Here is an 11,614-nt window from a genome sequence, read left to right on the forward strand (position 1 = left end):
AAGTAGTGGCTAGGGATCCGTAGTTTTTAGCTTTAAGTCAAATAACTGCAATAAAATGGCTTCTGGTTTGGGCTTCTAGAGGTCCTTCTCCACAAATTACTTACCTGACTGTGTCTGATTGAATGGAGCATTTGCCATCGCAACACAATCGCCCCATATTTGACTCTGCTCATCATATGACATCACAAATAGCAGGTCGCAGGACTCGGCAATGGCGGCGTAGTCGTAGCAGCGCCCGTCTATACACTTGGGCGACCAGGCAACATCAAATGACACCTGAGAACGAGTCAGGAGAAGAGGGTAAGTTAAGGGCACGGAGGAAGCTGGGTCCTATTCCTTAGGGCAGTGGTTTTGAAATATCTCATCTGGTACCCCCAGACAATCCACACTATTGTTGTAGCCCTGAACTAGATCATCTGATGAACCTAATCAAAGTTTTGATAATTAGTTGACAAGTTGAATAAGGTGTGCTAGCTCTGGAATAGTTCAAATACATGGAATGGCTGGGGGTCCCCAAGGAGAGGTTTGAAAACCCCTGCATTAGGGCACATCGTAGTAAAACGAAAACAAGCGTTTCTTATTGGAGAATTTCATGTAGTCCCTTCCTGTTTCAGTTCATTTTCTTCTGTTTGGTGCCTAAATGAGTGTTTTCAGTTGTGACACCCAAAAAAGCTTAAGTATGCAGATTGTAAGGTTGGATTAATCAATTTACTTTTAAACCAAAATTGTGAATGTGGCCCGCTTTCATTCGTGAATCAGAGCGTAATTAGCCTACACGGCAACATATCTCCTACACCCCAAGTTATTGGTCTGGCATGACTAGGATACACTATTGTATTCACCTGGGAACCTGGGATCTCTCTATGAAAGGCCTCAGTGGTCTCTTTGACGAGTGCTGTCAAGGTGTAGTACTCTGGGGAGGAGTCGGCCACCTCTTGCTCAATGTCTATGTTGATGCCATCCATAAACTGCCTCTTTGCCAAGTCCACTTTGCTTGTGATCCATGCTGTCCTGTTGGCAGGGTCCACCATTTCAGGGATAGACACATCACCTACAGTAAAGAAATATACAACACTGACAAATGCATTTAGGATTAGTGCACATGGAAGGCTCATCTAGGGCTAGGCGATATATAGAAATATTTTGATGAATTCAAATGTCAATTTTACCACAATGTTCCAAATGACTATTGCAAGAAGCAATTTTTTTTAAAGGCAAAAGCAATTTTTTTGTAGTAATAATTTTTTTCCCAATATGGCTAATTTTGTAGTTGAGGGACATCACTCAATTCTGATTAGGCCTGGCTCGCAGAAGGCATTCCAATTCATCACAAAAGGTGTTCGATGGGGTTAAGGTCAGGGCTCTTCCCCAAACTGTTGCCACAAAGTTGGAAGCACAGAATCGTGTAGAATGTACAGAACCACTCACAAGTTTGGACACACCTACTAATTAAAGTGTTTCTCTATTTTTACTATTTTCTACATTGTAGAATAATAGTGAAGAGATCAACACTATGAAATAACACATACTGAATCATGTGGTAACCAAAAAAGGTGTTAAACAAATCAAAATACACTGCTCAAAAAAATAAAGGGAACACTTAAACACAATGTAACTCCAAGTCAATCACACTTCTGTGAAATCAAACTGTCCACTTAGGAAGCAACACTGATTGACAATAAATTTCACACGCTGTTGTGCAAATGGAATAGACAACAGGTGGAAATTATAGGCAATGAGCAAGACACCCCCAATAAAGGAGTGGTTCTGCAGGTTCTCAGTTCCTATGCTTCCTGGCTGATGTTTTGGTCACTTTTGAATGCTGGCGGTGCTTTCACTCTAGTGGTAGCATGAGACGGAGTCTACAACCCACACAAGTGGCTCGGGTAATGCAGCTCATCCAGGATGGAACATCAATGCGAGCGGTGGCAAGAAGGTTTGCGGTGTCTGTCAGCGTAGTGTCCAGAGCATGGAGGCGCTACCAGGAGACAGGCCAGTACATCAGGAGACGTGGAGGAGGCCGTAGGAGGGCAACAACCCAGCAGCAGGACCGCTACCTCCGCCTTTGTGCAAGGAGGAGCAGGAGGAGCACTGCCAGAGCCCTGCAAAATGACCTCCAGCAGGCCACAAATGTGCATGTGTCTGCTCAAATGGTCAGAAACAGACTCCATGAGGGTGGTATGAGGGCCCAATGTCCACAGGTGGGGGTTGTGCTTACAGCCCAACACCGTGCAGGACTTTTGGCATTTGCCAGAGAACACCAAGATTGGCAAATTCGCCACTGGTGCCCTGTGCTCTTCACAGATGAAAGCAGGTTCACACTGAGCACATGTGACAGCCGTGACAGTCTGGAGACGCCGTGGAGAACGTTCTGCTGCCTGCAACATCCTCCAGCATGACCGGTTTGGCGGTGGGTCAGTAATGGTGTGGGGTGGCATTTCTTTGGGGGGCAGCACAGCCCTCCATGTGCTCGCCAGAGGTAGCCTGACTGCCATTAGGTACCGAGATGAGATCCTCAGACCCCTTGTGAGACCATATGCTGGTGTGGTTGGCCCTGGGTTCCTCCTAATGAAAGACAATGCTAGACCTCATGTGGCTGGAGTGTGTCAGCAGTTCCTGCAAGAGGAAGGCATTGATGCTATGGACTGGCCTGCCCGTTCCCCAGACCTGAATCCAATTGAGCACATCTGGGACATCATGTCTCGCTCCATCCACCAACGCCACGTTGCACCACAGACTGTCCAGGAGTTGGCGGACGCTTTAGTCCAGGTCTGAGAGGAGATCCCTCAGGAGACCATCTGCCTCCTCATCAGGAGCATGCCCAGGCGTTGTAGGGAGGTCATACAGGCACGTGGAGGCCACACACACTACTGAGCCTCATTTTGACTTGTTTTAAGGACATTACATCAAAGTTGGCTCAGCCTGTAGTGTGGTTTTCCACTTTAATTTTGAGTGTGACTCCAAATCCAGACCTCCATGGGTTGATAAATTTGATTTCCATTGATAATTTTTGTGTGATTTTGTTGTCAGCACGTTCAACTATGTAAAGAAAAAAGTATTTAATAAGAATATTTCATTCATTCAGATCTAGGATGTGTTATTTTAGTGTTCCCTTTATTTTTTTGAGCAGTGTATATTTATATTTGAGATTCTTCAAAGTGGCCACCCTTTGCCTTGATGATGGCTTTGCACACTCTTGGCATTCTCTCAAGGTTCACATATGCTGAGCACTTGTTGGCTGCTTTTCCTTCACTCCCCGGTCCAACTCATCCCAAACCATCTCAATTGGGTTGAGGTCAGGTGATTGTGGAGTCCAGGTCATCTGATGCAGCACTCCATCGCTCTCCTTCTTGGTTAAATAGCCCTTACACAGCTTGGAGGGAGAGGGGGGGGGGGGGTCATTGTCCTGTTGATAATCCCACTAAGCGCAAACTGGATGGAATGGCGTATCGCTGCAGAATGCTGTGGTATCCATGCTGGTCAAGTGTGTCTTGAATTCAAAATAGACATTGTCACCAGCAAAGCACCCCCACCTCCATGCTTCACGGTGGGAACGCAGAGATAATCTGTTCACCTGCTCTCTGTCACAAAGACACAACGGTTGGAACCAACCAGCAGAGGTAACTCTTGGTCTTCCATTCCTGTGGCGGTCCTCATGAGAGACAGTTTCATCGCAGCGTTTGATGGTTTTATCGACTGCACTTGAAGAAACTTTCAAAGTTCTTGAAATTTTCGGATTGACTGACCTTCATGTCTTACAGTAATGATGGACTGCTGTTTCTCTTTGCTTATTTGAGCTGTTCTTGCCATAATATGGACTTGGTCTTTAACCAAATAGGGCAATGTTCTGTATACCACCCCTACCTAGTCACAACACAACTGATTGGCACAAACGCATTAAGAAAATAAATTCCACAAATTAACTTCACAAGGCACACCTGTTAATTTAAATGCATTCCAGGTGACTACCTCATGGAGCTGGTTGAGAGAATGCAAAGAGTGTACAAAGCTGTGTTGTGGAAAATTATAATTATTCATGCTAGCCCATGTTTTACTGTTTAAAGAATTGTCTTGTTATACATGTTTTTTCTAACCTGATACAAACTTGTCTTTGTGGGACTTAGTAATAAGACTGCGCGTATAGCCACGGTCCGTTTGTGTGCGACCGCAAGATGGGACATCCCGTGGGTTTACCATCTACAGAAACTTGCAGAAAGGAGCACAATATAGTATTTGTTGTTGTGAATGCAGTTATACGGTTGAGCCCTCGGGCTATCAACCTCATGCCATCTTAAATCTGCACAGACTAATTGCCTTTCACAGTATCTGCTGACTGCCACCTATACAACAATGATGTGCTTCTCTATAAAAGCATTGAACCGGCACTGTTCGTTGAGCTCTTCAACTATGCACTGTTGAGTGGATAGTTGATTCTCCATTTTTGCAAATCTTATAATAAAGTGTTTTTTTGAAAGAATCTGCATTCTCTCTTCCTATAGAATTGCTACCACAGCTGTCAAGTCAAATGGTGGCTACTTTGAAGAATCTCAAATATAAGAAAAGTGAAACACTTTTTTGGTTACTACATGATTCCATGTATTATTTCATAGTTGATGTCTTCACTATTATTCTACAATGTAGAAAAAACGCTTGAATGAGTAGGTGTATCCAAACTTTGGACTGGTACTGTAACTAATGCTATTTGGAGAGGATTGGATTTGATATTCTAAGAAGAAAATTCTAGTAACATGAAGATACTAGCTAATGCTAAAACAATAGCTAAATGCTAGCAGCACTTTGGAGGGACCCTAAAAGTTGTCAAGGGACAACCTTTATTTCACTAGGCAAGTCAGTTAATTAAGAACAAATGATTATTTACAATGACGGCCTACCCCGGACGACGCTGGGCACCGCCCTATGGGACTCCAAATCACGGCCGAATGTGATACAGCCTGGATTCGAACTAGGGACTGTAGTGACGCCTCTTGCACTGAAATGCAGTGCCTTGGACCGCTGCGCCACTCTGGAGCTCCCAAATTAATGTTTGTAGTGACTAAGAGAAGAACATTCTCATTAGAGGACAGACATTGTTAATAGCCATAAAGTGATCAAGTGGGCTTGAGGTGACATTGACAGTTTTGGTGCTCACAAGTTTTGCTGTGACAAGTCTGTACTGTCTAAAAGGAGTTCATTTGTAGTATTTTTTTTCTTAACAAATGTTTGTTTATGTGGATTAAGGTCTTAAAGAGGGAATTTTACTGTCATAAAGTTATTTTCTATATTTCGTCTGTAAAGGAAAGAGCTTTAAATTATTTTTGCGAAAGCAAAATTATAATTTTTTTTTGTATGGTTTACGGAACCGGTTCTATAGGTTAAGTCACACTCGGTGTAGAGGATTTTGGTTAAATATTTTCTTGGTGACTATTTTCTGTGCTATACAAAAAGTATGCATATTTGTATACAATAAAACATTCATTTGGTTGCAATTTTGAATTGTAAAAATATGTTTTTTTGTGTAAAAAGGGACCCACAGTATTGTGATTACAATTATTACCAACTCAAAATGTTTTATTCATAAAACAAAGCTTAACAACAGAGTTCATGAAAACTGAAGAGTCAATAAACCAAGATACTGTGAGAACTCCAAAACCCTGGTTCCCTTTTATTGATGTACTCCAATAATTAAATCCTTACACTTAGGTCTATTCCGTTTCTTTTTATCCTATAAAACTCTAGTCCTTGCCGATGACAAGCATACACATAACGATGCAGCCACCACTATGTTTGAAAATATGAAGTGTGGTACACTCAGTAATGTGTTGTGATTTTCCCCAAACATAAGACTTTGTATTTAAGACATTAATTTCTTTGCCAGTTCTACATTAGTGCCTTATTGCAAACAGGATGCATGTTTTTGAATATTTTTATTCTGTACCGGCTTCCTTCTTTTCACTCTGTCATTTCACTCTGTAGTTATGACTAGAGTCAAATGACTCTGTCATAACTACAATGTTAGTGATCCATCCTCACTTCTCTCCTATCACAGCCATTCAACTCTTTACCCGTTTTAAAGTCACCATTGGCCTCATGGTGAAATCCCTGAGTGGTAACAAAGGCAACAAAATGTGGGAAAAGGGGTCTGAATACTTTCCGAATGCACTGTATATGAATTGGAGCTTTGCTGGTGTTTTCACTGTATTATGTCCAACAATAAAAATTACACATTTTTTTGCCCAGAAAACTTGGGGAACCAAATAAAATCTGCCAGTTGAGGAAGCCTGGGCTAGGTTGTTTTCAAATACCAGTAATATCCTTTCAAATCCATGTATGGAGGTGATCAAGTGCACACTGGCATATGGTTGAGATGCGAGGTCGGCCGATTATGATTTTTCAACACCGATACCGATTATTGGCGGGCCAAAAATGCTGACACCGATTAAATCGGCCGATTTTTTTTTTTGTTGTAATAATGACAATTACAACAATACTGAATTAACACTTATTTTAACTTAATATAATACATAAATAAAATCAATTTAGCCTCAAATAAATAATGAAACATGTTCAATTTGGTTTAAACCGTTCCTAGGCAAGTGACTTGACGAGTTAAATAAAGATTAAATAAAAAGGTGTTAATAAAAAATAAAATATATATATATATATATATATATATATACATATTTTTTAAATGGGCTAAATCGGTGTCCAAAAATACCGATTTCAAGTTTTCAAAGCAGTCCAAATTAAATCGGCCATTTCGATTAATCGGTCGACCTCTAGTTGAGATGCCTAACCTTACCTTTCAGGACTAGCCGTGCTCCTTTTGAATGGGCGTGGCACATGAGTTCAGCATCATATTTCCCAAATGCAGCAACAGTTGTCACTTTTCCCCAATCATATGACTTCCATGCTTTCTTGCCCACATCAAACACAAACACCTGAAAACAAAGAGACCAGTGGCAGGTGATGAATTCTAAAGCCTCTTGTCGTGTCAACTACTTTTTTTTTTTACTGAATCTAGGCTAGACAAACATATTTTCACGATTTCATTCATATCAAATGAATCAATACTGGTCACTAAAAACAGAACACTGGTCACTTTAATAATAATGTTTTTCTGATTTCAGAAAACGTTTGACCTCTGTCATTGCCAACAAAGGGTATATAACAAAGTATTGAGAGAAACTTTTGTTATTGACCAAATACTTATTTTCCACCATAATTTGCAAATAAAATCATAAGAAATCCTACAATGTGATTTTCTGGATTTTTTTTCTCATTTTGTCTGTCATAGTTGAAGTGTACCTATGATAAAAATTACAGGCCTCTCTCATCTTTTTTAGTGGGAGAACTTGCACAATTGGTGGCTGACTAAATACTTTTTTGCCCCACTGTAGTGTATTCTAGTCAAGGCCATCCTATTCAACTATTGCTGTATATATACACAATATTCTATCCACAGTGTCCATAATGTCTATACATCCCATCACATTTACATACCGTATTTATACTCCAGACTCCGACATTCCTCGTCCTAATATTATATATTAATTAATTCCATTCTTGTGAATTGTTAAATATTACTACAATGTTGGAGATAGGAACACAAGCATTTCGCTACACCCGCAATAAAATCTGCTAAATATGTTTATGCAACCAATAACATTTGACTTATTGCAGACATATTGGATTTTAGACACAATATTGGATTTGAAGCTAAATCCATGGTGGTCTCAAAAATAATCTGTGGTGGACCTGACTTTATTACAACAGTAGGGCTAAAGATACAACATCCCTCAAGGAAACTTGGACCCCAAAAAAATCTAATTCCAATGTCTAAACCCATTTAGAGCAGATTACACAAGCCACAACATTAAAAACATTTTCAACATTATGCATTTGTCAGGCAGGACGATTCAGCACTGAATGAGAGCAAGTGTGGCTTGTGACTACGGCTATTAATCAGCTACAAAAACAAAAAAAAGCTTACATTTATCATCCATATTCATAGTTGTCGTGTCCACCTATTGTATCTGTGTTTACAATTCTATATTTCCAAGATGCATTACGATACAAACAAACAGCATTAGGGTATGTAAAACTGACAACGGACTACTTGTATTACAAATTGTAACAATAGCAGAGCTTGCAATATTGGATTACACAAATGTATGCGGCCCATCCCTCCAGCCAGTCGTTATTCTGCACTTTTTGCGTTTAGGGTGTATGTCACAATATCTATCAATTTAACCACTTGCAGTAAAATATGTGTACACAACCATCCACTTTATGTTTTGTAAGAGCCATCTCAAAAATGTCGGGGCCTTGCCATTAGCCTAGTTTGTCAGTGTACGCTCACCCACGACTTCACCCAAATGTCAGGGTTTAGTGTCACATTTTATGGGGCTGTCAGCCTAAACTCTCAAGTAATTCCATCGTTTATTATGCTACCCTGTTTTAACAGCAGCATGGCGGGCTACATTTCTGCTAAACCGGTCATGCTAACGTTACCTCAAAGTCCTTCTCATCGCGAATTTGTTGACAGAGTTCCTGGATCTCGCATGGACAATCTTCTGCCTTGCAACATACGCTAACCAGCGTCAGAAACAAAAACTGCCACATTGTTGACAACAGTTGGGTAAGGTTTCGCACAAAATAGTTTTTTGGTTTGATATCCGGAGTTTGCGCGTCAATATCTCTTCGACGGAAGGTCTTACGTTGCTTAGCGTGATATATCTAATATCACATGACGATAGCGCCAGGCACCGCCTTTTAGTGTGTGTCATGGCTAAATGCTATGCGTACATGGAGTGTCTCTGAAAGTGGGCGCATGTCAAGCGAATCAGCTAATTGGGCACATTTGTTGTCACACAAGGACGTTTTGCGTGGCTTTTATTTGATGTATTTTTTAACTTAACCTTTAGTTAGCTAGGCAAGTCAGTTCAGAACAAATTCTTATTTACAATGAAGGCCTACCAAAAGGCAAAAGGCCTCCTGCGGGAATGGGGGCTGGGATTAAAAATGTAAATATAGGACAAAACACACATCATGACAAGAGAGACAGAACAACACTACACAAAGAGAGACCTAAGACAACAACATAGCATGGCAGCACCACATGAAAAGATGGTAGTAGCACAGAACATGGTGCAAACATTATTGGGCACAGACAACAGCACAAAGGAGGTAGAGACAACAATACATCACACAAAGCAGCCACAACTGTCAGTAAGAGTGTCCATGATTGAGTCTTTGAATGAAGAGATGAGGATAAAACTGTCCAATTTGAGTGTTTTTTTGCAGCTCGTTCCAGTCTGGCATTCCCTGGATTTATGGTGCTTTCAAGACAACTGGGAACTCGGAAAAACAACAACAATTCCAAATCGGATGACCATTCAAAATGTATTTTCCCAGTCGGAGCTAGTTTTTTCCTGAGTTCCCAGTTGTTTTGAACTCACTGAAGTCAGATTTCCCAGTTCCAGGTTAACAGTTGTATTGAGCATGAGAGAAATAATGCTAGATTGGCCAATGTTGAATTAAAAAATATATATATTTAACCTTTATTTAACTAGGCAAGTCAGTTAAGAACAAAGTCTTATTTACAATGACGGCTAACCCCAGACGATGCAGGGCCAATTGTGCGCTGCCCTATGGGACTCCCAATCACGGCCGGTTGTGATACAGCCTGGAATCATTTGTATAATTTTAAGCTTGAAAAAGAGACCCCTAAACTGAGACTTGGGACCACACAGCCACTCCACTGAATAGCAGGCTAGTGATTGCTTTGCAGTGCTTGCAGTTAGCCACTGCTTACTTCATTGTTGAATTTGCGATATCCAACGTGTTGTGTAATCTTTATGTCCAATGGCCAATGAGCACCGATAAGTTTTATCTATAATTTCTCGTCATTATTTCTCTTCAAATGACAAGGGTTTAAAAAGGATTTGCCAGTAGATTTTCGACTTCATGATGATGACTGCCAGCTAAGATTTTGAAAGTATAATGTTGACATGATCAGTCTAATCAAATCTACTGTAGATATAACATGATTTGATGTTATTTTATCTATGGCCAATAACTTTGAACCTTCTAGGATGGGCACTTCTAATGTAACTCTATGGCAGCACCCAAGGGGGTTGAATTCTCGAGCTCTACCCGTAGATTTGGCGGTGACGTAGTGTCTCCATGAATGACAGAACACTGAGCCAATCACGGCACAACAAGAGAACATTACCAACCCTTATGCTCCGTATTTTTCCACTGGCTGCCCAACCACCAAAGAATGCACCAAGCTAGGCTGTAGCACCTGCATTTTGGAGCTGCCTTACTCAAGAAAGCAAAAAAGAGACCATGTTTGTATGTGGATTTGTTTGCAAACTGATATGTGACACATATTAATGCCAAAATAACATGCAAAACAGGCAACCCCCCCACAATTAAAAAAAAATGTGTATCTATTTTTAGCTTCAAATGTGGGGCTCTGCCCCACAATGACGGGTCGCCACTGTTTGGGGACGTTCAACAGAATGTGACTGGCAGAACGGGTGTTATATGTGGAGGATGAGGGCTGCTGTAGGTATCTCAGATAGGGGGGAGTGAGGCCTAAGAGAGTTTTATAAATAAGCATAAACCAGTAGGTCTTGTGACAGGTATACAGAGATGACCAGTTTACAGAGAAGTATAAAGTGCAGTGATGTGTCATATAAGGAGCATTGGTGGCAAATCTGATAGCCAAATGGTAAAGAGCATCTAGACGCTCGAGAGCACCCTTACTTGCCGATCTCTAAATTACATCTCCGTAATCTAGCATGGGTAGGATGGTCATCTGAATCAGGGTTAGTTTGGCAGCTGGGGTGAAAGAGGAGTGATTGCGGTAGAGGAAACCATCTAGATTTAATCTTAGGCTGCAGCATTGATATGTGCTGAGAGAAGGACAGTGTACCGTCTAGCCATACTCCCAAGTACTTGTATGAGGTGACTACCTCAAGCGCCAAACCCTCACAGGTAGTAATCATACCGGTGGGGAGAACAACATTCTTCTTACCAAACCACATGACCTTTGTTTTGGAGGTGTTCAGTACAAGGTTAAGGGCAGAGAACGCTTGTTGAATACTAAGAAAGCTTTGTTGTAGGACGTTTAACACAAAATCCGGGGCTGCTTGGTATGCTGTGTTTCACACTTTCAGTGCGGCTTTGTCATGGTCTTGGTTAGTAGAGATGACAGTAAAGAATTTCAGTTAAGCAAAACATTTTGCCATTCACTTTTATCTGTGTCTTTGGTGTACTTAATACTAGCTCTTTATTGCTATCTAACATTAACATGACTTTAATTTACCAAGCTAATGTTCGCTAAGCAGTTGCCATACCAGGCAGTGATGCAACCCGTCAGGATGCACTCGATGGTGCAGCTTGAAAACTTTTGAGGCTCTGAGGACCCATGCCAAATCTTTTCAGTCTCCCGAGGGGCAATAGGTTTTCTCGTGCCCTCTTCACGGCTGTCTTGGTGTGCTTGGACCATGTTAGTTTGTTGGTGATGCGTACGCCAAGAAACGTGAAGCTCTTAACCTGCTCCATTACAGCCACGCCGATGCCACGCCGATGAGAATGGGGGCGT

At 41.2% G+C, this 11,614-nt stretch overlaps 1 protein-coding gene across 1 annotated transcript in view; it reads right to left on the reverse strand.

The window, feature by feature from the left end:
• Positions 1–8,736, reverse strand: part of ctbs (chitobiase, di-N-acetyl-) — a 14,312-nt gene extending 5,576 nt beyond the window's left edge. Inside the window, exons 1-4 of the mRNA XM_029677058.2 lie at positions 8,512–8,736; positions 6,800–6,938; positions 843–1,051; positions 105–276 (exon numbers count right to left, since the gene is read on the reverse strand). Coding sequence (XP_029532918.1) covers positions 105–276; positions 843–1,051; positions 6,800–6,938; positions 8,512–8,622 — 631 coding nt within the window. The 5' untranslated portion in view covers positions 8,623–8,736. The remainder of the gene's footprint in view (positions 1–104; positions 277–842; positions 1,052–6,799; positions 6,939–8,511) is intronic.
• Positions 8,737–11,614: the final 2,878 nt, after the last annotated feature.

This window comes from Oncorhynchus nerka, linkage group LG13 (genome assembly GCF_034236695.1).
Source record: "Oncorhynchus nerka isolate Pitt River linkage group LG13, Oner_Uvic_2.0, whole genome shotgun sequence".
NCBI classification, from domain to species: Eukaryota; Metazoa; Chordata; class Actinopteri; order Salmoniformes; family Salmonidae; genus Oncorhynchus; species Oncorhynchus nerka.